Source organism: Enhydra lutris, unplaced genomic scaffold (genome assembly GCF_002288905.1).
Source record: "Enhydra lutris kenyoni isolate GAN:26980312 unplaced genomic scaffold, ASM228890v2 scaffoldscaffold25, whole genome shotgun sequence".
Lineage (NCBI taxonomy): Eukaryota > Metazoa > Chordata > Mammalia > Carnivora > Mustelidae > Enhydra > Enhydra lutris.
Genome location: NW_019154109.1, coordinates 14,857,873 through 14,884,812, shown reverse-complemented (window position 1 = coordinate 14,884,812; position 26,940 = coordinate 14,857,873). Strand labels below are relative to the sequence as shown.

Here is a 26,940-nt window from a genome sequence, read left to right as displayed (position 1 = left end):
AGTAGAAATTAACCACATCTTTTCTGATTTGATATCACTCCTTCTACCTACTCAAGGTTTTTTTTTTTTTTTCCCCCAATTTTTTATTTAAATTCCAATTAGTTAACATACAGTGTAATATTAGTTTCAGGTGTAGGATTTAGTGATTCATCACTTACTTACAACACCCAGTGCTCGCCACTGTAAGTACACTCCTTAATATCCATCAACTATTTACACATTCCCCCCTCCCAAGTAACCCTCAGTTTGTTCCCTATAGTTAAGAGTCTGTTTCTTGGTTTTCCTTTCTTCTCCTGCCTCACTATGTTCATTTGTTTTGTTTCTTAAATTCTACATATGAGCGAAATCATATGGTACTTGTCTTTCTCTGACTTGTTTCACTTAGCATAATACTCTCTAGCTCCATCTAACTACTCTGTTTAACAATATCATTTTCAGAATTCTGGTGGTATGTGTGGGAGATGGTACAGAAAGGGATGGGAATGCAAGTGAATCTGTGTCTTCCCTTTTGGCTCTGAAATAATTCAGGGCAACAGACATAAAAGTGAAAGTAACTTACCTTGTATTCTACCTTCCATATTTCTAGGAGTGGAAAATGTGTTGCTCATAAGTAGGTATAATGTTCACATGAAGATATAATGAAGAAGAAATGAAGAGTATTTCAACATAAATTGAATATATTAACATAAAATGTTTTTTATATAATCCTAGCACCCAAAGTGGTTTGAGTTTCCCATTTTAATTTATTTTGAAGTTTAAATTAGCACAAGCATGGCATAAGACTCTATCATATTTAACCAAACAAGGCAGGTGTTAACAACCAGATCAAGAGTAATGTACAGCATAGTAACTATGGTTAATATTGTTATATTTTCTGTGTGGAGGTTCTAAGAAGGTGGATCTTAAGAGTTCTCATCACAAGAAAATAAAATTTTGTGACTATGTATGGTCACAGATGATGACTAGACTTATTGTGGTGATCATTTTGCAATGCATACAAATATTAAACCATTATGTTGTACACCAGAAACTAATATAATGTTATATGTCATTATGCCTCATCTTTTTAAAAAAGTTTATTTCAAGGCAGGAAAAATGCCAGTTCATTATTAGTTTTTATAAGAAGTTCTGTGTTTGCATGTGTGTGTATTTTGAATAAGTTAATGGTAGAAAGATATTGAACTGTGTGATGATCTATTTTAGGAGTATTACTAAGGCCAGAAACAGAAGGGAGATAACTTGATAAACTAAGACCTAAATAGAAAAGCTCAGCAGTGAACAGTGCCAGTGAAAGATTAAAGTATGAACATGGTTAAGATGCCAGAAATAGTGGCAGAGGATCTGTCTTTAGGAAATATAATATTAACCTCATAGCATATCAACAATGATCCTATTTGCTCTAATAAGGGAATTGGAGATAAGTAAGGGCAAAAACAGGACTCAAGATGTTAAGTTCCTGTGTCATGGGCACATTGTTTATTGTCTTTTTGGTTATTTTTCTATTAGTGAAAGGAAGGGAATACTCATGATGCCTCATTTTTTTTAGAAAAATACTTTGAATAACCTATTTGATCTAAAATATACTAAAGTAACATTCAAGAATCTTACTAGACTACATTTAGTAGTAGATGCTACTGCAGATATCAAACATAATATTTTTGAAAGCTATAATATAATAGAAAATGCATTCAGTGAATGTTTAGAGTTTGATTATAGGAAGCAAATATTTGGAATTTTTATAAGATAAAAACACTAAATTATCATGGCAGAGGCAACACAGGAAGTTTCTTTGCCATCCAATAGATTTAATTTTTTATTCATGTAGTGTACATTCCTTAAATACCATTCTTCTTTTAGAAGCAACTTAGCTTGCTTATCTTGAAACATTACACATGAATTTTAGAAATTATTTTCTAGAAAAATCTGAAGTTTTTATATTCAGACATAGTGTTCACTAAGTAGAATTCTTTAAAACACAAACCTATATTCAAAACAAATTCAAATATTAATCCTAAAGAAAAAATATGCAGCCAGTTCTGTGGCATATTATATACATTTACATTCAATTTCTAATAATAAACCCTAATTATTAACATAAAATAGCTTCTGTTAGAAAGATGATGAGTGAGAACTTTGCTTCAATTGAATCTCAAAGTGAGAAATAAGCTCATTGTGTTTTCTGTCATTCCCATTTATGACATGAAGACTCAGAAGAACAGAGGGGTGATATAAGTTTCAGGTTTACACAGAAGGTAAATGATAAATGCAGGCCTGAAGTTCTATAGTTCTTAGTTCTATAATGCCAATTCATCTTTTCTTTATCCTACTGTGAGTCGTCTTTACCTCTCCATTCATACAGTGGGATTAAATTAATATAATGCCAAAAATAAGTGATTTAACTCCTTACTTAAAGATCAACTAAAAAAATATTAAATAACTTTTCAATAGAACATAAGAATTATAAGGTCACAACTTAAAAATAAGAATTTATGAATATAATTTCAATATTTAAAATGAAAAACGAGTGTCCTAGATTGAATTTTTTATATGTTTAGGTAAGAATAGAAAAAATGTATTTAATTTCCTCCTTAGATGGGCTTGTTAACCTAATAGATCAACAAACCAGTTGGTATTCTGTGAAATTTTTAAGGGTTATCAGGAGATGTGTTGAGGAGAAATGGGGTTTAGTAGTTATGTGGCACAAGCCAGACTTTCTACAAATGAGTTAGGGACTGGGGGCTGGGGATGGCATGCAAGTATTTCTCATCCCAGGAAGAAGCTGCTGGTCCCATATAACTCCTAAGATCCCTGGCGACAGCACTTTCCCTGGGAAGAGTGATTGCCGCAGCAGTGAATCAATCCCCTGTACTCTGAGCCATTCCTGGCAGCATATCCTAGCCCATCCTCTCCTTGGCCCTCCATTTGGACCTGCAAGTACTCCCCATACATACCTGAGACGCTAAAACACACCTTGTGGGATCCAAATGTGCTCTTTGTATTCAACGTGGTCAAAAATATTATCCTAATGCAGAAGCTGGGGAGAAGCATGGAGGTTAACATAGATCCAAAGTGCTCTACCTGAAGCCTTTGGGGTTAAATGCATCTTAATTCAGAGATTTTCCAATTTTATTTTATTTATTTATTTTTTATACTTTTTTTTTTTAACGATTTTATTTATTCATTTGACAGAGATCACAAGTAGGCAGAGAGACAGGCAGAGAGAGAGAGAGGAGGAAGCAGGTTTCCCGCAGAGCAGAGAGCCCAATGCGGGGCTCAATCCCAGGACACTGGGATCATGACCTGAGCTGAAGGCAGAGACTTTAACCCACTGAGCCACCCAAGTGCCCCTAGATTTTCAGATTTTAGAGGAAAAATAAGGTAGCTATTATGTATATTTTGTAATATGTTCAGTTGAAGGGCATCAACCCCTCATCAAATACATCAATATCCCCACAATGAAACATGAATATTTGCATTAAGTACAAAAACAAGAACTATAAATAGTTTCACATCTGCCCAGGTCAGGAAAAGTTTTCAAGTCATGTGTGCTATGAGAGAATGGCTCGTTGTCAGAGCTTTGAGATTTTCAAACTGTTGATAAAGAACTTTGAACATTTACAAAATTTGAAATGTATCTAGTTGTAGGAGGGTTTCTCAAGATGTGATTGAGAGATCTATTTTTACTCTTATTCAGCTAAAATTATTGGTAATACAAATGAATATATAGGGGACATTCTTTTGAAATATGAAGATCTGAAATAAAACAAGGTGTCAGATTATAATGTTCAAAAACAAAATTCTCCACAGATTTGTCAAATGACTAAAAATGTTTTTATATTAAATGAGATATGAACACACATGTCAAACAATGACATGACAAAGAGCATCCAGTAGAACCAAAATAATTTGAGTAGATGGATTTTAAGGACATTTTTATTCATTAGAATCTTTAATTTAATATTTAAAAAGTCTTACTTCTGAAAAGATAATTCCAAAAAATAAATTATCCGTTTTTTATAACAAACCAGGAAAAGTATTTTTATGTGTGATGAATTTAGTGGTAACTGAAAAATCACTCTTTATATAATAGTTAATCTTTTAAAGATTATACATTGTAAGGAAATACTTTATACATTTTAATCAGATATATTTATTTAAATCCGATTTTCTATTATGTTTTGGGTTGATAGTAGTGCATGTCTTTAGGAAAAGATAGCACACAAGGCTGCAGCAATGCAGAGCCTTTGCTAATTTCAGGCTGACAGGAAAGACAGTTTAATTAGTAAGCTGCTAATATCTATTTAAGCGAGCAGCCTGAGAAATGTTTACTAAGAAAAGGACATGCAAATGTGTGGTAAGGCCATTCCCTTTGCCTCTTTTCAATTGTATTGAAAATGAAGAGAATGAGTAGTCTGTACATATATGGAAAAGGGAGGAAATTACTCTTAAAAAGGGAAGACCGACACAAAAAGTAATAATATGTCTGCATATATATATATATATATGACTCTTGAATAATGGGAGAGTTAAGGGCTTTGACCCCATACACAGCTGAAAATCTCTGTATTACTTTGGCTTCTCCAAAACTTAGCTTCTAATAGCCTACCCATGGCTGAAAGCCTTATATCTGACATAAATAGGTGACTAACAAATACTTTGTATATGTATTATATACTGCATTCTTATAATAAAGTAAGCTAGAGAAAAGAAAGTGTTATTAAAGAAATCATAAGAGATAATACACTTATAGTACTTCACTGAAAAAAAAAATCTGTATATATGTGGACCTGCACATTTCAAACCTATGTCATTCATGGATCAACTGTACTTTCTAATATCATGGAAACTTCTGTTTCTTGACCACAAATAAAACACTCAGAGAACCTTTAGTAATTTTTTAATAATACTGAAAAGCATAAAAATTTCTCTTTTGACTATACTCAAGGTTATTAGCTTTTACACTGAAACTAAAATGGTTTATTAATATTTTCCTATTTTGACATAATAGAGTACTTTTTAAACTGCCTTTGTTTACCAGAAGATTTAGAGAAATAGATGAAAGCAATATTAAGAACATATGGGTGGAGGACCTGAATGCGTTTTTCCAAAGAGGACATACAAATGGCCAAGAGACACATGAAAAGATGTTCAGCATCACTAATCATTGGGGAAATGTAGAGCAAAACCACATGAGCCATCATCTGATTCCAGTCAACATGGCTAGTGTCAAAAAACAACAACAACAACAAAATAAAACAACAACAACAAAAAATCATAGTAAGTTTTAACAAGGATGTGGAAAAAAAGGGAATCCTCACACACTCTTGGTAGGAATGTAAACTGATGCAGACTCTGAAAAACAGTATGGAGGTTCCTCAAAAAATTAAAAATAAAACTACTTATAACCTGTAATACCACTTTTGGGTATTTACATAAGGAAAATAAAAATACTTTCAAAAAGACATATGCACCCCTATGTTTATTGCAGGATTATTTACAATAGTCAAGATATTGAAGTAACTTAAGTGTCCATCAATATATGAATGGATGAAGATGTGGTATACACTTACTATGCAATACTACCCAGTCATAAAATTGAAATCTTCCCATTTGTGACAACATGAATGGACCTAGAGGGCATTATTTTAAGTAAAATAAGTCTGACAGAAAAAACAAATACCATAAAATTTCACGTACATGTGGAATCTAAAAATCAAGACAAACAAGCAAGGAAACAAAAACAAATAGACACATAAATAGAACAAACCAGTGGTTGCCACAGGGAAGGGGTATGGGAATAAATCATGGGGATTTAAAGTACAACATAGGGTATATAATTAATAATATCATAATAACTCTAGGTGACAGTTGGTAACTACATTAACTATAATGAGCGTCTCATAATGTAGAATTGTAGTAATCACTATTTTGCACACATGAAACCAGTATAATATTGTATGTCAATTATACATCAATAAAAAGTGTATATATGAACATCCTTTGTGTAATTTTTTTCAATCAAATTTGTTGGACATCTACATATTATCATATGCCACTTTAGTCTGAGAAGCAAATTTCAGGGTTAAATATTACTAATTTATTGACGGTAAGACTCTAAGCTGAAGGAAATTTACTGGATGATTCTTACATCCTAAGGCAGATTATTGCATTGTGATTCTAACTGAAAATAATGGGGAAAATAAGCAATTTCTAGAAAAAATAATCTCAAAAAAATTAAAAAGTGCTACTTCCATTAAAGAATGGTCTGAATATAGATATTAATTAAATAAAATCTATTACAAAGTACTCAGTACAAATTTTAGCTTTAACTTTGGAAAGTACAATTTGAAGGTAAGGGTCTAATCTTCTGCCATGATTCACATTACATGCTTATTAAAGTAAAAGAGATAATATCTTAATATTATCTCTTTTAGCTAATATTTAAAAATTGGATTTTTTAATATTGCAATTAAATGGCAATTGCTTTGTTTTATATTAAGGCAGAAAAAGGCATAATAAATGTTATTTAGGATCTTTCCTTACTTACAATGAAAAATATAATGTAAATGGCTTTTTAAAATAACAGTCCATTTAAATAGAGAGGAAAAAAGCCTAGAAAAAGGATTATTACTTGTTTTTCCCCCCTTCAATTTTTAAACCTTGTATTTTTGTGCTTGATTAAAAGCACAAAAAATTTTAGTGCTTGATTAAAAAAAATTAACAATTCAAAGCCCCAGAACAGTGATATCAAAAGAAAAGAATACTGATAATTTTGACAATTTTATTTGGAAGAAGACCACAGAGATAATGACACAGAAGGATCTGGTAAGGTGGAACTAGAGAGGGCAAAATAATCAAATAAATTCTTTGTTTGAATGCCAAGAATCATCATTGTTATTTCCTCTTCTGTTTATAATTGTATGAACTGGCAGTCCTGTTCATTTTTTCATTTTAATAGCAATAAACATGAATGTACTATTAGACTAAAAATTATTACTTAGAAATTATAGAAATTATGACAAAGAATGCCTTTTATTTATAGTTATAAGATTATATACAACCTCCTTTAAGAATTGGCTTTTCTGAAAGTCAATTATAACTCCAAAACCCTGAATTAATATTTTGATTTTATTTCTTGCTAAAATTTTCCCAATGACAGCTAAAGGATACTTAAAGTATGAATTCATATGTATATTTAATTGTGAATAGAATTAAATAAAATTTTAAATTTATTATATGGTTTAATCTCAAAATTAGAGATGTAGCTAAATAGAGTTGTTGAATAAATATAAAATATCAAACAAATTTAGGTTACTTATGTATAAAGTTATTATCTAGAATATTCTCCCTAATTTATCGTTGCACGGTAAAGTGTGCTACCAGACTAATGGAATGATTTGTAGAAAGTCAACCAACTAGCAAAAATAGCTTCCTTCCATTACAGCCTCTTTAATAAAACATATAAGAAATAGAAAAGAATTTGAGTGGTATGTAGGGGAATACTACAAAATTGATGTTTAACTTTGTATAAATACAGAGTAATATAAAAGATTCTTGGATTTTACTTTTTAAAAAGTATTTACAAGCAACTTTTGTAAAGGAAGGAATAATGCACATAGCAAAATTAACCACAGTTTATTTATTTAATACTTATCTATTTGTTCTGATATTTTTCCATTTTGCTTTTGAAATTACAAGCATGGAACTTTATAACTCTTTAGAGATCTTTAGAGATCTAGTGTACTCTTAATTTTACAAAAAAAGGATACTGAAGTCTGAGAAATTAATTTATAAATCTGAGGTAGCACAGTTCTTAGTAACAAGGACTGAAAACAATTCATGTCTCCCTACTTACAGTCAAGTGGGGATATTTTCAATGGCATGAACATTGGTTTTGAGACCAAGCAGCCCCAAATGTAAAGACTACATCTTTGATGGGTGAGCAACTAGTTTGCTCCAGAAATATAAAGATGGATAAAAACATAGAAATAAAATAATAATAATCATAATAATAATATAGAAATACAATAGGAAGATGGAGAAGTCTTGCTTTGAAGGCATTCAGAGTTTAGGGAGTCAAAAGGTGATTTTAGTGCAATGGCATGTAAGTACAATGAAAGGGATATTCTGGAATACTAAGATTAAAAATAAAAGTATAACAGTTTATGTTTTTATTTGTTAATATGTAAAAAATGGGAATCATTATATTAGGTTTGTTTGGGAAATTAAATGAGGTCACATATGAAAGCACAATCACATAATGAAAACACAATATTGAGTTCTATCTCTTTTCAGTGCAGAGTCTTGTCTATACTCTCTGTTCCGTTAAACATTGCTGGTTTATTTTATAGTTCTCCTTTTGTGATATAAAGTTGTTTTATTATAATTACTTTGAAAATAAGTGTAAAGACTCAAAGAGATAATGTGTTTCATTTTTTAAGCTTTATTTTTAACTTTTATTTAAAGAATCTTGGTAAATTGTAATAATTTCACCATTAAATATTTGAAAGTCATGTTTCAAGTGTCTCTCATCTTAATAGTTTTAATGGCATTAAGTATCTTGACTGATCATAGAATCACACTTACTATAGAAAAATGTAATAAAAAAAATCTATAAAATTTTTCAACCAGAGATAAAGCAAACAGATACATTTACTTCTAATCTTTATACTCCACATATTTATATTTTGAAAAAGTAAAATCACAGAGAAATCATTTGAGCCCTACTTTCTATTTTTGAGTTTTGGAGTTTTTGTGTGTTTTATTTAACTTTATATTTGAAAAAGTATAAAAAATTTCTCATAGTATTAAATATATTTTAAAATAAAACCATATTTAATGTTATTAAATCTGAATTTTCAATTTTAAGAGCAAATAGTTAAATTAATTTCTCTAAATTTATATTCAAAATAATCAGTTTTAAGGCAATGTGGTAAGATTTCAAAAATTCTAAACTGTAGGGAATGTATTATTTTGAAAATTTTTGCTTGCACCAAAATAAATAAAATTTCATAAATATTCCATATATGTGTTTAAGAAGTATATCACATTTAGCAACACATGTTCAACATGTGCAACTCTATATATGATACAATTGTACTAGATTCCGTACTCAAGTTATCTTCTCTTTCCCAATCCTACACTGCTTGTGTGTGTGTGTGTGTGTGTGTGTGTGTGTGTGTGTGATCAGTTTCATCCATGAAGAATAAGAATGGTAGACTAAAATCTCATGTGACAGTTATTTTTTTTTAACTTCCTTTAAAAGGTCTAGTATAATATACCATTCATTAGATAGTATTATATGGATTGTAAGAGAATTAATTGATCATCTTTTCAGCTTTTATGTTAGGGGTAACTTTGTTTTAGGCAACTGCTAATAGCATATTCAAATATATGTTTTAATCCAAATACAGTAATTATGTTTAGACCTTGACATAATACATGCATTACATTAACCATACGTTTGGTTTTTCTGAAGTCCCCTTGTCTTAAGTTATATTTATCATTTTCTTTTTTTTTTACTTTTTATGTTTGTTTTTATATGTAGCAGTAAATTTTAAGATATATATGATGATTTTGTATCCACTTGTCTTACCCTTAAGGTTTGCAATAACATTTAAACTTATTCTTACCAGTTCTACTTTATAATTTAAATAAATATAAATTTTGATTCCTCACTTAAATTTTTATAAGATTTTACTGTCTTTAACATGGCTTTTTTTCTAGGTATTTATTTCTATCGATTGAGCTTATAGACCCATATGATTTAATCACGATCTTTCATGTTAAATATTGTATCCTCCAAGATTTATATTTTAACATTACATGTAATTTCATAACTATCCTTGCAATTTTTACACTCACTGTGTTTAATGATCTTTAATGTGAATTTTATTTTTATTGCTGCATTTGATTTACCTACATTATTATGCCATCTTACCCAATTCCCTTTTCTTTTTAGATTATTTTTTCCTTACCATCTCCTCTGTTTGTAGATTTCACAGCTTCTTACAACATTTGGAGAAGACAAATTGTATATGTGTATAATACTTGTATATGTGCATATTGAGGGGGGAATCATAAAGAGGTCATCTCTTCTACTGACTTTTTATGGTAATTTTTAAATTTCTTTTGTTCTGCCAGGTTTTTTTTTTTGTTCCTTTATTCCTCCTGTGAGCATGGTCTCCCTACAATGTTACACGCACTCTGTTGTACACTACAAATCCAAAGGTGCTATTACTGTCTTACTTTATGTAATATAAAATGGAGAGCTCTATTAATATGTAGAGTTTGCTAAGAGACAATATGTGAGTCACTTTTTCCCACTTGCTTTTTGTTTGCTGAAGAGTGCACTGGTGTGTAGAATTTTGGGCTTAACTATCAGTGTGTAGCTGTCTTCATCTAATGCCGGGGTTATCCTGACATTAATTTTTCTGACAGAATGAACAAAAAAGTCCATGAGAAACTCTACTGACTTCATTCAGGGCTTGCTCTTTATTTCTTTATTTCTAATTTACTTCTGAGAGCCCTTGTCACTGATACATAACCATCAATGTCAGTAATCACCTTTTTCCTCATAGAGTTACCAGAGAGAGAGGATAAAATACATTACAATCAGTTCAACTGCAATTTAAATAAACAATGAATGATTTTTTTTTTTTAAGTATAAGTATGTCCCACATATTATATAGGTCATACTTAACTGGCAACTCTCTATCTACCATATTATTTTGGGTAACCACCATTTCCAAACATGGTAAGAAAAAGAGAAATCTTCAAGTATTCAATCACTAAGTTCTACATCTGAAACTAATATTATACTACATGTTAACTAACTGAAATTTAAATAAAAATTTGGGAAAAAAGAAAGAGAAATCAATTATTTATACTCTGATTACATCACAAAGCAGGGTTTTGCAGTGGAGTGATGGCTGCCCAGTTTCTACTAGGTCCCAACTCTGGGCTTCTGAGTAGGTTGCTGAGTATGTAGTGCCCAACGTATTTCAGGTAACTATCACTTTTGTCAAGACTATTTGGCTTCCTCTATCTTATGTATTTAAATATGATTGCTACTCAATGATTCTTATAACTATTGAAATGCCTCTCATAGTTTGGCAGAAAATAGTCTGTCAACTATAATCTTGTGTTGTGATGAATTTTCAACCTCCTCCCACCTTCACCTCCTTCCATGGATTCATAGTCGTTTAGGAGGAAATTTAAAGTGACTGCTCTTGTTTGAAATTGTTATTTGGAAGACATTTTCAGCCAGAATCCTCTTAGTTTTTTTTTTTTTTTATTTAAAAATGTATGCATCCTTAAATAAAGAAGGTCTTTATAATAAATGCTATCTTTACCATTTCATATGATATATAATATGTATAATACTATTAATATTTATAATATTATTAATAAATACCTGTCCAATATATATTCCTGATGAAGAATAGTTTCATCCATTCCATGTGGTACACTTAAATGCAACAGTTGTACACAATTTTATAGGTCTCTGACAACAGAGAATGCATATTAGATAGAAGGATATATTTACTGAGCAAAGCTGACTAACACATGCAAACATAGAAATAAGAGTGGTAGATGGATTTGGTTTTTGACTATCAACAAGTTAGTTAATTATCTATGGGGACTCTTATTTCGTTCCTGGCTTTTTTTTTTTAATTATAGTAAAATGGTCATTGAATTTGAATTAGAAATATAAAATTGTTTATGTTTGTTGTTTGTAGACATATTATTTAAAATCTCTGAATGTATTAAGGAGGGCATGTATTGCATGGAGTGCTGGGTGTTGGTGCATAAACAATGAATCTTGGAACACTGAAAAAATAAAATAAAATTTTAAAAAAATCTCTGAATGTTAGCTTTTTGAAATCGATATAATGATAATCAATGAGAGGCACCTGGGTGGCTCAGTCAGTTAAGCATATCCCTTCAGCTCAAGTAATGATCTCAGGGACCTGGGATGGAGCTCTCAGTTAGGACCTAGGATCAAGCCCCAAGTCAGGATCCCTGCTTAGCGGAGAATCCACTTCTCCCTTTCTCTGCCTCTCATTCCTACTCCCCTCGTACTCTCTCCCTCTCTCAAATAAATAAATAAAATATTTTTAAAATAATAATGCCATCAATGAAATGTTATAGCAAAAATCACATATAAAAATAATGGAAGGTCTTTGTAAACAAATAAAAATTTTATTTTTCCACATGAATGCATGTATAGATACTAAACTATAATGGAGTATATACTGCTCTTATAACAAAATTTATGAGCTTAATAAACATTAATAATAAATATTGAATGTGGAAAAAATTAAAGGAAATAATTTATTTACTTAATGAGGATTTCAATTTTTTAATCCAAAGCTGACACAGTATTTAGTTACTTTAAAGATATTTTATATTGTGGGTGCCTGGGTGGCTCAGTGGGTTGGGCCTCTGCCTTCGGCTCGGGTAGTGGTCTCAGGGTCCTTGGATCGGGCCGCGCATCAGGCTCTCTGCTTGGCGGGGAGCCTGCTTCCCCCTCTCTCTCTCTCTGCCTACTTGTGATCTCTGTCTGTCAAATAAATAAATAAAATCCTTAAAAGATATTTTATGTTATGAAATATAAAATATTATATGAATAACTGTCTAAAATAAATATTTAGAATGTAAAGAACACCATTGTAATGATCACCTAATTTAAGAAATTCAGTATCATCATTTCCTTAGAATCCCTCATGTTTTACCCTAAAAATCCTATCCTTCTTATTTCCTTATAGAGATAATCACTATCTTGATTTTTGTTATAGTAGTTTCTTTGCTTTTCTTTAGGTTTATCTTTACATATGCATCTCTAAATAATATAATTTAGTTTTGTGAATTTCTTAGAATCATATTGTGTGCAAATTTTTCCTGTGTTCAGTTTATTTCACTTAACATTCTGGTTTGGAGATTCATCTGTGCTGCTACTGATGGCTATGCTCCTGTTTAAAAAAAATATATATATATATATATATATAAATGTTATAAGATATATATATATCTTATAACATAACATATATGTATGTTAATACACCTGAATTGACCACTATCTTTTTGATGTTTAACGCCTGATGTTTTAAGAAATTCTTACATATCCCATTATCATGAAATACATGCTTTTTTCTAGAAATATATGTTTTCTTCTATAAACAACATTTTTGCATTTCTTGTGTAGATCCTTATTCCATATTAAGTAGATTTGTATATACAATACAAAGAAAGAATCTGATTTCTGCTTTCCTCATATGGATACTCAAATTGCATACTATTTATTCAAAATCTCACCCTTTCCCATACATACACTATTTCATATTCTCCTGTCATATATGAAATGTCCATACATTTGTTTATCTTTCTAGACTATCTTGTCCCTTGCAGAGCATAATTTTTTTTCAGAGAGCATGACCATGAAAACCAATAAAGCACAGCATTTAGCACTTATTTCAATTGTGTCCTATTCTTACTTAAATTTTGCTTAAAAATTATTTCAAGGAATTTCACTAAGTTGTAGTAATAGGACATATCTTTATATTATCTTGGAAGATTCTAAGAAAAGCATCATCATTTTCCCTATGATTCGCTTGTACATGTGCTTAAAAAAGAATAGTAGAGGTTTGGCAAAAAAAAACAACAACAACAAAAAAACACGAACTTTTATTTTGTATCGCCATATTTGAAGATCTATATATGTTTCTTTTATGGAAATAAAAACCACCTCCTTATGACATAGAACTTATAGCTGTGATTCAAGATAACTCTAAGTTTGAGTTATTAAAAGTGAATCCCTTGTCCAGAGCTCTTATAATTTATGCAAAGAATTGAGAATCTCCAGACCTGGAACAAATTATGCATTTGCTGGTGGCCATAATGCCTAAGGGTATTTTTAGAATATAATAACCAATCACATGTTTCCAACATATTAAGGGACCAAGTATACTCCTATTCTATGCTTTTGAGTGGACAAAATTTATCCAGGCATAGCCCATTTTCTAGACGTGAGGGTACTTAAATTGCCTATGCTTAGGTTCTATTATTGATCTTCAGCTAAGACAGAAAGATGGCTAAAAACCAAACTTTTAGTGTTAACCAAATAACAAGTTAAGTGTTAACAAGTTCATTCTTGGTCTTCCAATTCAATGATCTACTCATAAAATGATCTTTTCTTAAGTCATAATGTTGTTTCAGAACAAAAATCTAAAAATTCTTTATAATTATAACAGTTTAAAAATACAAATATAAGCCTTGTTAGTTGAAAAACACGCACTTTGTCAAAAGAAATAATAATGGCACTTCCTTTTCCCCTCTATGCCTTGATTATGATCCTAGTAATAAATATTCAATGATTAAGATCTTGCCATTCTATATTTGAGGTGAAAAGAAAAATATGTTGCCAGAGAAGGAGATAAAATGAAAACAATTGAAAAAGATTTTACCTAATTATTTTAAGAGTCTTAATATGTTTCACACTTAAAACTAATGCCTTTAAGAAACTATATCAATACAACACCCCACATGAAGGAGCTTATGACAGTAATAATAAACACTAGTAGAATTTGGCTGATCACTTTTTGAAATTATGTGATCTTTTAAAATGATTCATCTAGCACCTAATATGGAAAAATATTAATTTTCCTTCTGTGTGTCTTAAATACAAATTCTGCATAACAGGGCAAACATTTATAAAAGATAAAGTCTCTAATAATTATTTTTTATGACAAATACTTTTAAAAGTAAAAACAACAGCAAAAAACTATTTTAGTCGTTGGATTTGAGAATCTCTAATATCTCAGCTACAAGTTTAACTTCACTAGGAATAATGCCCATTAGATTGGATGCATAGGTCGATAGAATTCTCTGAAATTTAGGTAAATACTAGTCGGATAAATGAAATGTCTCACTGTTCTGACACAAAAGGAACCCTCATAAATATATTATATTGTTCACTGTATAGCAACCATCGAAGGTAACATAAGAAGTTATAGGCTGACCCGGGCAGAGCTAAAGGGATGCTGTATTCCATTGTTTATAAACAGACAAGTCCAACACATGTTTATTAGAACCACAAAGGCAAAAACGTAGGAAGGATGAGGGGTATAGGGCTAATGTAGATCTTTAAGAGTACAGTTCCATAAAGACTAAAGGGAATATAGGAGTTTTGCAAACACATCCCAAGACAATATTTTTCATTACCTTTCACTATGGTGATCCAAATAATGTCTCTTTCATTCAACTTAGAACCTCTAAAGACATGTCAAGCCATGTTTTCAACTCACAGTTCATCAACCAATAAACAGCCAAACAATCACACACCAGACAACACCTCAGACCTCCCAGTAGAGATGTCAATGGATCATGGAGACACGCTCTGAGTTAGTTGTTTGACAAACTGTTAATAATCCTCTTGCAGAATGCTGAAATATTAGACATTCTTACAATCTTAAATTCAAGTAGCTCCACACAATTTGTAAATCTGGCTAAACCAACAAACACATGTAAAAAGGAATAAAGCTAGAATCATATTAGATTGACTGTTTTCTGCTGCATTTCAGAAAGAAAATCTTTAATATGCATTATGTCATCTTTTTTAAATTAGGATAAATCTTTTTTACAGACTTGTGTCCATGCTCTGGCTGCCTAGACTAAGGGACTTCTTATTAAACACACTCACAGACAGACAGACAGACACACACACACACACGCACGCGTGCAGAGCAGTGTGATTTCATGAAATTGTTCAATACCTTCAGTCTGTTCTGTAAATATGCATTGCTGATAGGATTTATAAATTTCTCACAATGCTGTATAAAAGACTACATACAGACCAGAAGCACAGTGCCCTCTGGTGCACATACAATATAAAATAAAATATTTATATAACAATATCTACATAGATGCAGACACAAAAATACAATACTAAGTTTTGCTTCTACATAAATGCTAAAGCAGCTGCTGGGAATTGTAAATTTCTATCATGAAGAAACAACCCAAACTGATAACTGTACATAAAACATTCTTTATGGCAAAGATCAATACAATCTAATCCATTCAGGTAACCATTTGTACACTCCTCTATTTAATGGATTCGCTGGGCTTGGGGAAGCAGGCAGGCTGTTGGACTTAATATATGACTCCTTTTGTGTAACTTATTTAGATTCAAATATATAAGAACAGTAAAAGTTAAAGGCCATATATCTTAATCCCCTCCTTTTCCTTGGCCTTTGCTAGCATGTCACATTTATCTGCTATTTCTTTTTAACCCATCACCATTTTCTCCTTTTTACCTTTAAGGGGAAAAAGAATGAGGTGACTCAACTTTTCAGTGACTAGCAGAAGATACCATTTCCATTTAAGCTAAAAAAAGAAAGGGTAACATAGCATGGCATAGGTAGAAAGGAATCTCAAATTCATTTAAACATTTGGCTATTTAAAATGATAAACTCAACCTCAAAGTTAATTGGAATTTATTTTAGGGAGTGTACCATTCCTAGAATTTGAGACAGATGCGCAACTGGTCACCATTACTAGTTTCTTGGTTTTTTTGTTTTTTTAATGGCTTGTTACATCTATAAGAAATACTTTTAAATAACAAGAAAACAGTACTATTGTGAATGGTAAATAATAACCCTTCTGATAATAACCCTTTCCCATCTGTAACTTTCCCTTAGAGAAACTTATTTACACACAACTTTCAAGGAAGATAGCTCTATAATTGCTTTCCCTTTGCTTCATACCTGTATATCTTGTATCTTGTGCTAAATCCCTGCCGGCTTCTGTCCACAAAATCTGTGTATTCCTGTGAGCGATGGAAGGGTCCCTTATCAGAGAGGAGCCAGTCGAAGGGGCTTGTGGCATGCTGATCCGAAACAGCAGCAACTGCTAAAACCCAGCAATGAAGACTCAGGGCTATCCACTCCCATAGAGCCATCAGAGAGAACAATTCAGCACCAGCTCTGCTCCGCCATATCATGCTTCCACTGGGAATTTAGAGCCTTCATTCTCTTAGCTTTCCCTCAACACCTAGACAAAATACACAGGCAATTAGTTAGCCCCTAGAAGATTCTTTTCTAGCAATTAAGGTGCTGAGGTAGGAAATTCCTTTTTTGTTTAATCTAATATCATTTGTTTTAAATTAAATGATAGCAAAAGTAAATAAAAACTAAAACAACATCTTTTTTTTCCCCCCAAAGCTGTATGTCTTTCAGACTTTGTGTCCTTTGGTATTCATTGGAAAATAAGTCGCTGAGTCATATCAGACTCTGTCATGACAGTGTCATACAGTCACAATTGGTTTTGAATAATCCTTATTTTTTGCTTAAGTGTTTATAACATTGGACACTTTCCAAATAAATATTGAATATTTTAATTATCTCATAAATTGTGTTATGAAACAAATGTGTTATCTCAAATTTGTGTTATGAATTTTAATATTCAGTGTATTTTATTGTTTACTTAATGTTCTAAAATGCTTTAAAATGAATTAAAATTCATTAAAAATGAATTAAAGATAGGAAATTATTTTCATAATATTTATACTAAAAAGGAATAAAATTGGTGCAAAAATACATAAATAAATTATTGTGTTTATATTTGTGTGTGTCTCTACCTATCATCTATCTGTCTCTAGAAGTAGGTGGATGGATGTGTGGGGGTGATGGGTGGGAGGGGAGGTCTGTATGTTTTCTCAAGTTTTTTCCCATATTCTATTAAGGACAAACTTCCCTGATTATTAAGGCAGAACCATAATCAAACTATTTCTAGGACTTTAAAAAACTTAAATGTGCATCCATGTCTTATTCATGAGACAAACAGGCGTACCTACAAAATTCGTATATACACAAAAATTATGACAATGTAGATTATACATAAACCATGAAACCATATACATTAATTTTATAAGCTTTCAAAAATAAAGTACCAGGAGGTGCAATCCAAGTGTAGTATAGTATAAATAACTTTACACAGAGCAGCTGATGCAATGTCTTTACACTATACAAAATATTCTACAAATATTTGCATTCAATTTTCCTTTCCATCTTCACTAATCTTTCCCAATATCATTATTTATAGCACATAGAACTATGCAGTATATAAATTCTGACTAATGAAAAAGTTTTGATTGTGAGAGTTTTTAGTCAGCAAAATATCTTTAGAAAGCAATCAAAATGCACAATATTAAATAAAGTATTTTAATTATAATTGTTGCCATTTGCTCTGTTTTGATAGGGCCATTGATACTTTTAATTTGCTTTCTAGTTATAACCCTACAATTCATAATTTAACACTACACTATTTATACATGAAAGGTATACAGCAATAATTTTACAACTATAAAGTATCTCAAACAGTGATGCAATATGACTGATGTAGGTCATCAGATCCAGTTATACACACTATACAATCAGAAGGACCAATGCCCACATTCTGTATGAGTTGTCCCAATCATTTGAGTTGCTCTACTCTGATGATTAAACAATGCCCTCTTTTGAAAATAATAACGGAAGTATTACAAGAAAAGACACTTAAAATTATTTATCATAATAAGGATGACATCATATAATAGAAAGATCTTGGAATATTAGTTGGGAGTTTCTGGATCTCCATCAATTGCTTGTATAAAGGTGATATGAAAATGATTCAATACATAATTTCCAATGCTGATCAAGAAAATAAGTATTTTTAGATATTGTTTCTTGTGTGGGAACTATACCAGTTATCTTAAAATTAATTTTATTTCATTTATATTCATAAACAAAGAATTATTCCTATGTTTAATGGTATAGTATAATGCTCTTATGACTAATAAATATTTATCTTTGTTAAACACATATTTTTATTCTTCTGATCAAATATATTCAAACTAGAAACATTTAATCATTATTACAAAAAGTCATATTTTCTTATGTAAAACACCTAGATTAGTGCCTAGAATGTTGAAAGGACATTAAGAATGCTTCAAAGTACATTTCATACTGATATGAAATCATACAGTTGTATACCATAAAATTAAACCTAACTCTACTTGCTCCAGCACATGATTTTCAAAGACACACAACATTAACAAAGTAGTATACAATTGACCTGGATGGCATTTAAGGTCTCTAAAATTCTGTGATTTTTCAATATGTAATTGACCAGAACCACCATATTTGTTCTTTTCTTACCATATTAAAGATATTTCATGGTTGTTGTATTTCCTAATCTTAACACACAAGAAAATGGAAAGATTTTCTTATATTATGTGTGGAGGGAACACTTAAAAATGTTAGTATTAGGTTTTAATTATTTCTGTTTCTTCTACTTTTGACTTGGGTACATGCTCTCACTTCTGTTCAACATTTTTTTTTTTCTGAAAGAAAGTTTATTGGCAATGGTATTATGAGAATATCAATCCTGTCCAATTTTATATTAATTTTGGGGATCTCTTGAAATCATTATAATTATAAGGTCTTTTTAAAGACATGAACAACAACCAAACTATGATTCCCAACATTTCAACTCAAGAAATCTTTGAGAAACTTCCTTTAAGAGTTATGAAACAGGGAGAAAAGCAGCGTTAGAATATAATAAGGCAAAGATGTATGTTTCCAAAGATCCTTAGGACAAGCGGCCGTTAGACTCAATGTTCACTAAAAAAAAAAAAAAAAAAAAAAAAAAGCCTCATTCACCTAGTTTTTTTACAAAAGCAGGTAAATGTGCTTTTGTAAATAGTAGTAAATTTTAAATTATTACTGAATGGCCTAACTTGGTTCCTTTATTTGGTTTGGATTAATAGCAATATTTATTCTTGTGTGAGAGATGAGTTTATGATATAGATTGCCAATTTCAGAAGTAGTAAGTATGGCTCCTTTGAGGAACCTTGGAGGTCACTACTAAAGTAAACTGCTATACTTAAAGGTATTACCAAGGAAAGGAAGTTGTGAGGTTTAAGGAAAGAAAGTAAGAATTATTAAACTAATAAGTGAATTATTGTGACAGTGGAGTGTAAGGAAATGGCAAAAATTATCTTGAATTTACTATTTCTGACTGTCTAAGAGGCCAACGAGGGAAACTACAATGTCAGTGCACAGTATATTCTGAAACATGTAAGGGTGTGTTTTATGAATAACAAAATATAACAAAACATTAGAAAAACTAAAAACATGAGTTCATATTTTAAAAGTATCACTTAATTAAAAATGGCACTTATCAAGCTTTTCTTTTCCATAATTAAGAGGAAGCAGTAAATACTGAAATATCAGATTGCTTAAAAAATAGATATTTAGTATGTGGCCTTCTCTTATAAAAAATTCTCACCAAATAAAATTCGGTGGGAACATTATCAATTCACACAACTTATTACTTGCAAATACCCAAAAAGTTCATGCAGAAGAAAACACCAAAAGAAGTTACATATGTAGTAACATGCACTAAAGCATTTAATAAATATATAAAATAATATGTAATATATATAATATATATAAATGCATATTCTAGTACACAATAAATATTTCTCATTAGCTCTCCTTCATCCTATTCTAGGGTGGCAGTGCATTGTTTTTATCTAAAACACTGGCATACCATATGTATTTGAAATTCATAAAGTAATGGAACTTATAAAGTATTTCCTATAATAATACAGATGAATTTCTAGTATAACTGAAATTAGAAAGAGGAAGAAGATTATGAATTACTGTCTTAGACTTAATAACCTTTAGATTGGTGGGTCATGTCATAGAGGTTCATCTATCTATTAGAGGTTATCTAATATCTAATTGTTCAAAACTAATTATTAATATTTGTTGAACAATTAATATGGCATACTATGTAATTTCTTCTTTTAGGTTTGCATTTGAACTGATTTTTGCTGCTCACATGTTCAAAATATTTTCTCAGGAAATAAAACCCACTTATAATCTTGCACATGCAAAGAAGCTTCATAAAATAATTGTGTCAAGGAGATTTCTTTTACTTAATTTTGAAAAATGTGAAACCCACAGGAAAGTTGAGAGGCTAATACAGTAAACACATATATCCTTCAGCAGCATTTACCAGCTGTTTACATTTTACCACATATTCTCCTCTATTCCTCAATCCCATGTTTTTTATGGAGCAAGGTCTAAGGAAAACTGACTATTTTGCTCCAGGTAATGCAAGCATTTTCTATATTCCTCATTTTCGGCAACTGCTACACTGCTTTATAAAATAGCTCCTTAAAATTCATGATCACTAATATTGGAGGTTGTAAGTATAAATAGTTAAATCTTCAAAACAAAGTCTCCAATTCTCCAATTGTTAAAAAGCCACATTCTTCCTTAATAAACTAATGGAATGTATCTTATTCTATGAAAGTGTAAATATCAGAATCATTTTATTATTATAAAATAATATATTGTATATAATCCTCCCAGAATCTATTAAATATATAGCATATTATTATATTACTATATATCATATATCATATTTTATTACATATTAGAATAAATGTTAGCTCTGAAGTAAACATCTACTAAATGAACAGTATAAGTAAATGAATGATAGAAGAGTTAAAATATATTTTAACTATAAATTTTCAATAGTTTTTCCAAATAGTTATAATTCATATTTCTTTTGGTAACATTAATAATAAAGAAAACTACCATAAAAAGGTAAATAATAAAAAGAGGTAAATATTAATTATCATTTACAATGGGCAAAATGCCCTGATATATTTTAGTATGAAGCTGGATGACAGGTATCGTTAAAAATACTGCTTAGAGGGGCACCTGGGTGGTTCAGTCTATTAAGTGGCCTACTCTTAGTTTTGGCTCAGGTCATGATCTCAGGATTGTGGGCTCGAGCCCCACGACAGGGTTCCATACTCAAGCAGGGATTCTGCTGGAGATTCTCTCTCCCTGCCCCTTCCCCCAGCACATGTGTGTTGTGCATGGATTCTCTTCCTCTTTAAAATAAATCATTTAAAGAATAAATAAAATAAAATAATTAAACAAAACAAAATAAAATAAAATAGAAATAGAAATACTGCTTTGGGGGCACCTGAGTGGTTCAGTTCATTAAGTGACCCCCTTTGGCTCAAGTCATGATCGCAGCGACCTGAGATGGAGACCCATGTCACACTCTCTGCCCAGCAGAGAGCCGGCTTCTCCCTCTCCCTCTGCCTGCTGCTCTGCCTGCTTATGCACTCTCTCTCTGTGTCAAATAAATAAATAAAATCTTTTAAAAAAATTACTGCTTTGATTCTAAGAAACTTAGAATCAAGTGAGGAAGGCTTTATGTGAGGTAGAACACATGGCCTGTGGCAATCTCTTAGAAACCAAAACATCTATCAATTAAAAATCAACATTCTTCATTTAATTTTCTCTTTCTGGTTTCCTTATCTCACAAATGACACTTCCCTATATTCAAATCCTTAAGCCAAATTCTTTTTTATTTAAATTCAATTAATCAATAGTGTATTATCAGTTTCAAAGATAAAATTTAGTGATTCATTAGTCTTATATAATACCCAACACTCATTACATCACAAGTCCTCCTTAATGTCCATCACCCAGTTACCCCATCTCCTTACCCTACTTCCCTCCAGGAATCTCAGTTTCTTATGATTACGAGTCTCTTATGGTCTGTCTCCTTCTCTAATTTCATCTTGTTTTATTTTTCCCTCCCTTCCCATGTGATCTTGTTTCTTAAATTCCACATATGAGAGCATATGATAATTGCCTTTCCCTAATTGATGTATTTCGCTTAGCATAATACCCTCTAGTTCCATCCACATCATTGCAAATCACAGAATTTCATTTTTGATGGCTGCATAATATTTGTGTGTGTGTGTGCACACACACCACATCTTTTTTTATGCATTCACCTGTTGATGGGCATTGGGCTCTTTTCCTAGTCTGACTATTATGGACATTGCTGTTATAAACATTGGGGTGTAGGTGTCCCTTCAGTTCACTACATTTGTATATTTGGGATAAATCTCTAGTAGTACAATCGCTGGGTTATAGGATAGCTCTATTTTCAACTTTCTGAGGAACCCCCATACTGTTTTCCAGAGTTTTAAGCTAAAATCCTACTTTCCTCTACCTTCTCACTCATGACATATATCCAATCAATTCCCAAGTTCCTCCCAAGAATCAAATCTATCACTTTCTTTCCACACCAACTTCATTTGAGTGGGTCATGCTGTACTCCCAACCTACCACCATAGTCTCATTCTGGATTACTACAATAGCTTCATAATTGCTTTTCTTAACACCCATGTGGGTCTCCCCAGTTTGTTTGTTTCTCTTTCATTTTGTTTTAACTAGAGCTGTCTTGCTAAAATTAAATTTGAGCAAATAACTCTTTACCCCACTTATGATTTTCTGTCATCTGCCCCTGTATAACATCCAAACTCTTTAAGATAATTTATAAAATTATCTTCCCTTACTTAATCCTTCATCTGTATCTCTCCCCTGTGTATGCCACCACAATTCTCAGCCAAACAGCTATGTTTCGGTCATAATTTTATTCCTCAAATTCACCTCACTTTCTCCCTTTCTTCAGCATCTTTGCATATGCAATTTATTCTACCTAAACTATTATTTCTACTTGAATCCCTTCACTTGCCCAATCCTTACCTATCTTTCGATTTCAGACTAGATTATCATTTCTCCACAAAGCTTTCTGGGACTCTTTAAAATTGGTTGGCCTTATTTCATGATTCCATTACTTCATCTATTATATTACATTTATATTGTATATTTATGGGTATATTTTGTCTTTTTGGCTGCGTATCTCCCCTGCCTCCAATTAGACTTAGTTTTAGAAGGACAAGAATTATTCTTACTTTAGTGACAACTGGGATACAGTTAGCATAGTACCTGAAATAACGTTGCTTAACAAGTATTGGTTGAGTGACTGAATAAATGGTGATTAAATAAGTACTAAATTGAGGTGTAATTAATGTGATATGGATGACAAGATTAGAAAAACTCCTTCTATGGGGGAAGAGGAAGCTTTACAGAGGACTTAGCATCTGAGCCATACCTCAGGATGACAACAGCTTTTATAGTTGAGAAAGAAGGGAAATGGGAGTCCTGATATAATGGTCCAGTTGTCCAAATCATGAAGGTAAATGGCATGTTCAAGTATTATCAAAGCAAAGTGTTCTTAATAGTAAAAAACCATTAAGAACAAGGACATAAAATCATAATTATTAGCTTTAAGTTCAGTGATAAGGAATTATCATGATCCTGCATATAATTGTGAAAAGCTTAGGGTCTTTTCATTTATGTTCTATTATTCATAGCTTCTAAAGATAGACCAAATGAATAAGAGTTCAAAGGTAGAGTCAAACATAGATTCTCTTCTCACTAAATAAGCACAGTATATATTTTACTATGTTATCACTTTTGAATTTAAATAATAATAATATAGAAACAGCAGGTGAATAGCTTGTCCCTCCCCATTTGAAAGGTCATATACTAGAGATAACTTTAACTGAAAACCTTGCAAAGTTCATTAGAGAAAAACAAAAAGACAATGATGATGAAAATGACATGCTATTTTTATTTTCTTCTCAAGAAATTACTTTTTTTTATAATTTTTTTAAAGATTTTATTTATTTATTTGACAGACAGAGATCACAGTAGGCAGAGAGGTAGGCAGAGAGAGAGAGGAGGAAGCAGGCTCCCTGCTGAGCAGAGAGGCGGATGTGGGGCTCGGTCCCAGGACCCTGGGATCATGACCTGAGCTGAAGGCAGAGGCTTTAATCCACTGAGCCACCCAGGCGCCCCAAGAAATTACTTTTATCAAGCTCTTTTGATATGTCAAGCATTTTACCAATATTTCCTTATTTCACCTCCTAGGAACACAATACAGTATAAATTGTTATCACCATTAGCTTGTTGAGATGACAGAGGTTCAAGGTGAATAAATAAGCAGGATGCAAGGACTAAATGCCAATATTCTTGAAGCCAAATTGGAAACCATGCTCTCCCTATTACACCAAACTGCAACTTAATCAGAACTGATTGCAGATCGAAAGTTATTTATTAGGATTTTTGTTGCCACTTAATGAAATGCTCTTGAACAAAATAAAATTTTAAAATGGAAAATAGGAGCACCTGGGTGGTTCAGTCAGTAAAGCGTCCGACTCTTGATTTTGGCTCAGGTCATGATCTCAGCGTCGTGGGATCCAGCCCCGAGTCTGGTTCCGTACTGGGCTTGAAGCCTGCTTAAGATTCTCTTTCTTTCTGGGGAATCTGGGTCACTCAGACAGTTAAGCTTAAGCATCTGCTTTGGCTCTGGTCATGATCCTGGAGTCCTAGGATCTAGCCCCACATTGGGTTTCTGCCTCAGCCAGGAGTCTCCTTCTCCCTCTCCTTTTGTATCTCCCTGCCACATGTGTTCTCTCACTTTCTCTCTCTCTCTCTCTTGCTTGCTCTTTTTCTCTCAAATAAAATCTTTGGGGGAAAAAAAAAAAAGATTCTCTTTTCTTCGATCTCTGCCTCTCCTTTCCCCTCCCTGAAAAAAAAAAACAAATAATAAAATAAAATGGAAAATATAAATATTAGAAATATAAAATAAAATTAAAAATTAAAATGGAAGTTTTTTTCTCAGTCTATTATAAGCAAGTGATCTGAGTATTATGGGTTTTCATAATATAAGTTTTCATATTACAAGTTTTCAAAGCGTATCTGCTTCATCTAATTTAATTTTTCAGTGAAAGTTATAGTTTAATCAACTAAATGTGATTCTGTGTCATATATTTAAAGACATGTACCATAAACTAAAAATATCAAAAAACTACTTTTTTCGATTACATGTATTATTTATTGGATTAAAAAGTATAATAATGGTTGGCATGATTTAATTTACCTCTCTGTTCTTCAGAGAAATTACAATATTACTCCGAAAGACTTAATGATGCAATCTTATTAAAAATTGCTTTATAGTATTGCAAAAAGGAAAAATAATATCCAACATACATAAAACAGAGATCGTGTCTCAAAATGGGACACTTAATAAAATTTCAGTAGAATGAGATGATTTTAATATTTTGCTGAAATGCTATGATAAATTTTTAAGGTCAGTTTTCTTATGTCCTCAAAAATGCCAGATAATGACAAGAATATGAAGATCATTTTAGCAATTGTTATTTTAAGGAATAATAATGTGAAAACTCAAGAATACAACTAAAAAGTATATATTTTGTAGTATTACTTGCAGGAAAAATCCCTGGATATGAGGAAAATCATTTTAAAGGCCTTGCTTTTCTAAAGTGGCAAACTCAAGTATTAAGTTTAGTAAACATATTCAAAGATATATGGATAATTTAATGCATCATCTACCTATACGCATATACATATGGATTTTCATCTTTGCACATTCAAGACCTATATATTGTATATAGTCAAATTAATAAAAAATAAGAGCTCCATTATTCAATGATTTACATCTTTAATTTAGTAATGACATATTAACTGATGGCTTTAGTTAACCAGTTATGTGCTATAATTTTAGACTTCAAATGACTTTAAATTGTTCTTCCTTAATCTTAAATAAACAAATAAAATAAAATAAAAAATGTTTAAATAAACAAAGACATTGTATATTTAAAAGTAATAAATTTTTAAATAGCCTAATGGAGTAGAATTAGGCATTTTATTATAGAAAGATGTCAAGAAATTCATCAACATATAAAATCTTGCATATGTAACATTTTCTATATAAGTAAGCAGAATTTTGCCACTCTCTTTTCTGTACTCCACCAGGAGTATAGAGAAATGATTGCTTTACCTTTGTGCACCTGTTGAAGTAAACAGCCATGTGTAGGAATGGGGAAAAAAAAGTCATTCTGACTTTTAGCTATGCGATTTGTCACTGGTATATCTGGAAATTATACCAAAAGGGTTTTTGTTTTGTTTTGTTTTTCTTTTCCTTATGCAT

General features: G+C 31.3%; 1 protein-coding gene across 2 annotated transcripts in view; it reads right to left on the bottom strand.

Moving 5' to 3' along the window:
* LOC111151092 (BMP/retinoic acid inducible neural specific 3) overlaps positions 1 to 26,940 on the bottom strand; it is a 390,590-nt gene that overhangs the window by 348,118 nt on the left and 15,532 nt on the right. The window contains exon 2 of one of the 2 annotated variants that reach the window (XM_022508861.1): positions 16,764 to 17,049. In XM_022508861.1, the coding sequence (XP_022364569.1) occupies positions 16,764 to 16,999 (236 nt within the window). In that variant the 5' untranslated portion in view covers positions 17,000 to 17,049. Of the gene's footprint in view, positions 1 to 16,763; positions 17,050 to 26,940 lie in introns of those variants that run through there. The other variant, XM_022508862.1, reaches the window with a different exon arrangement.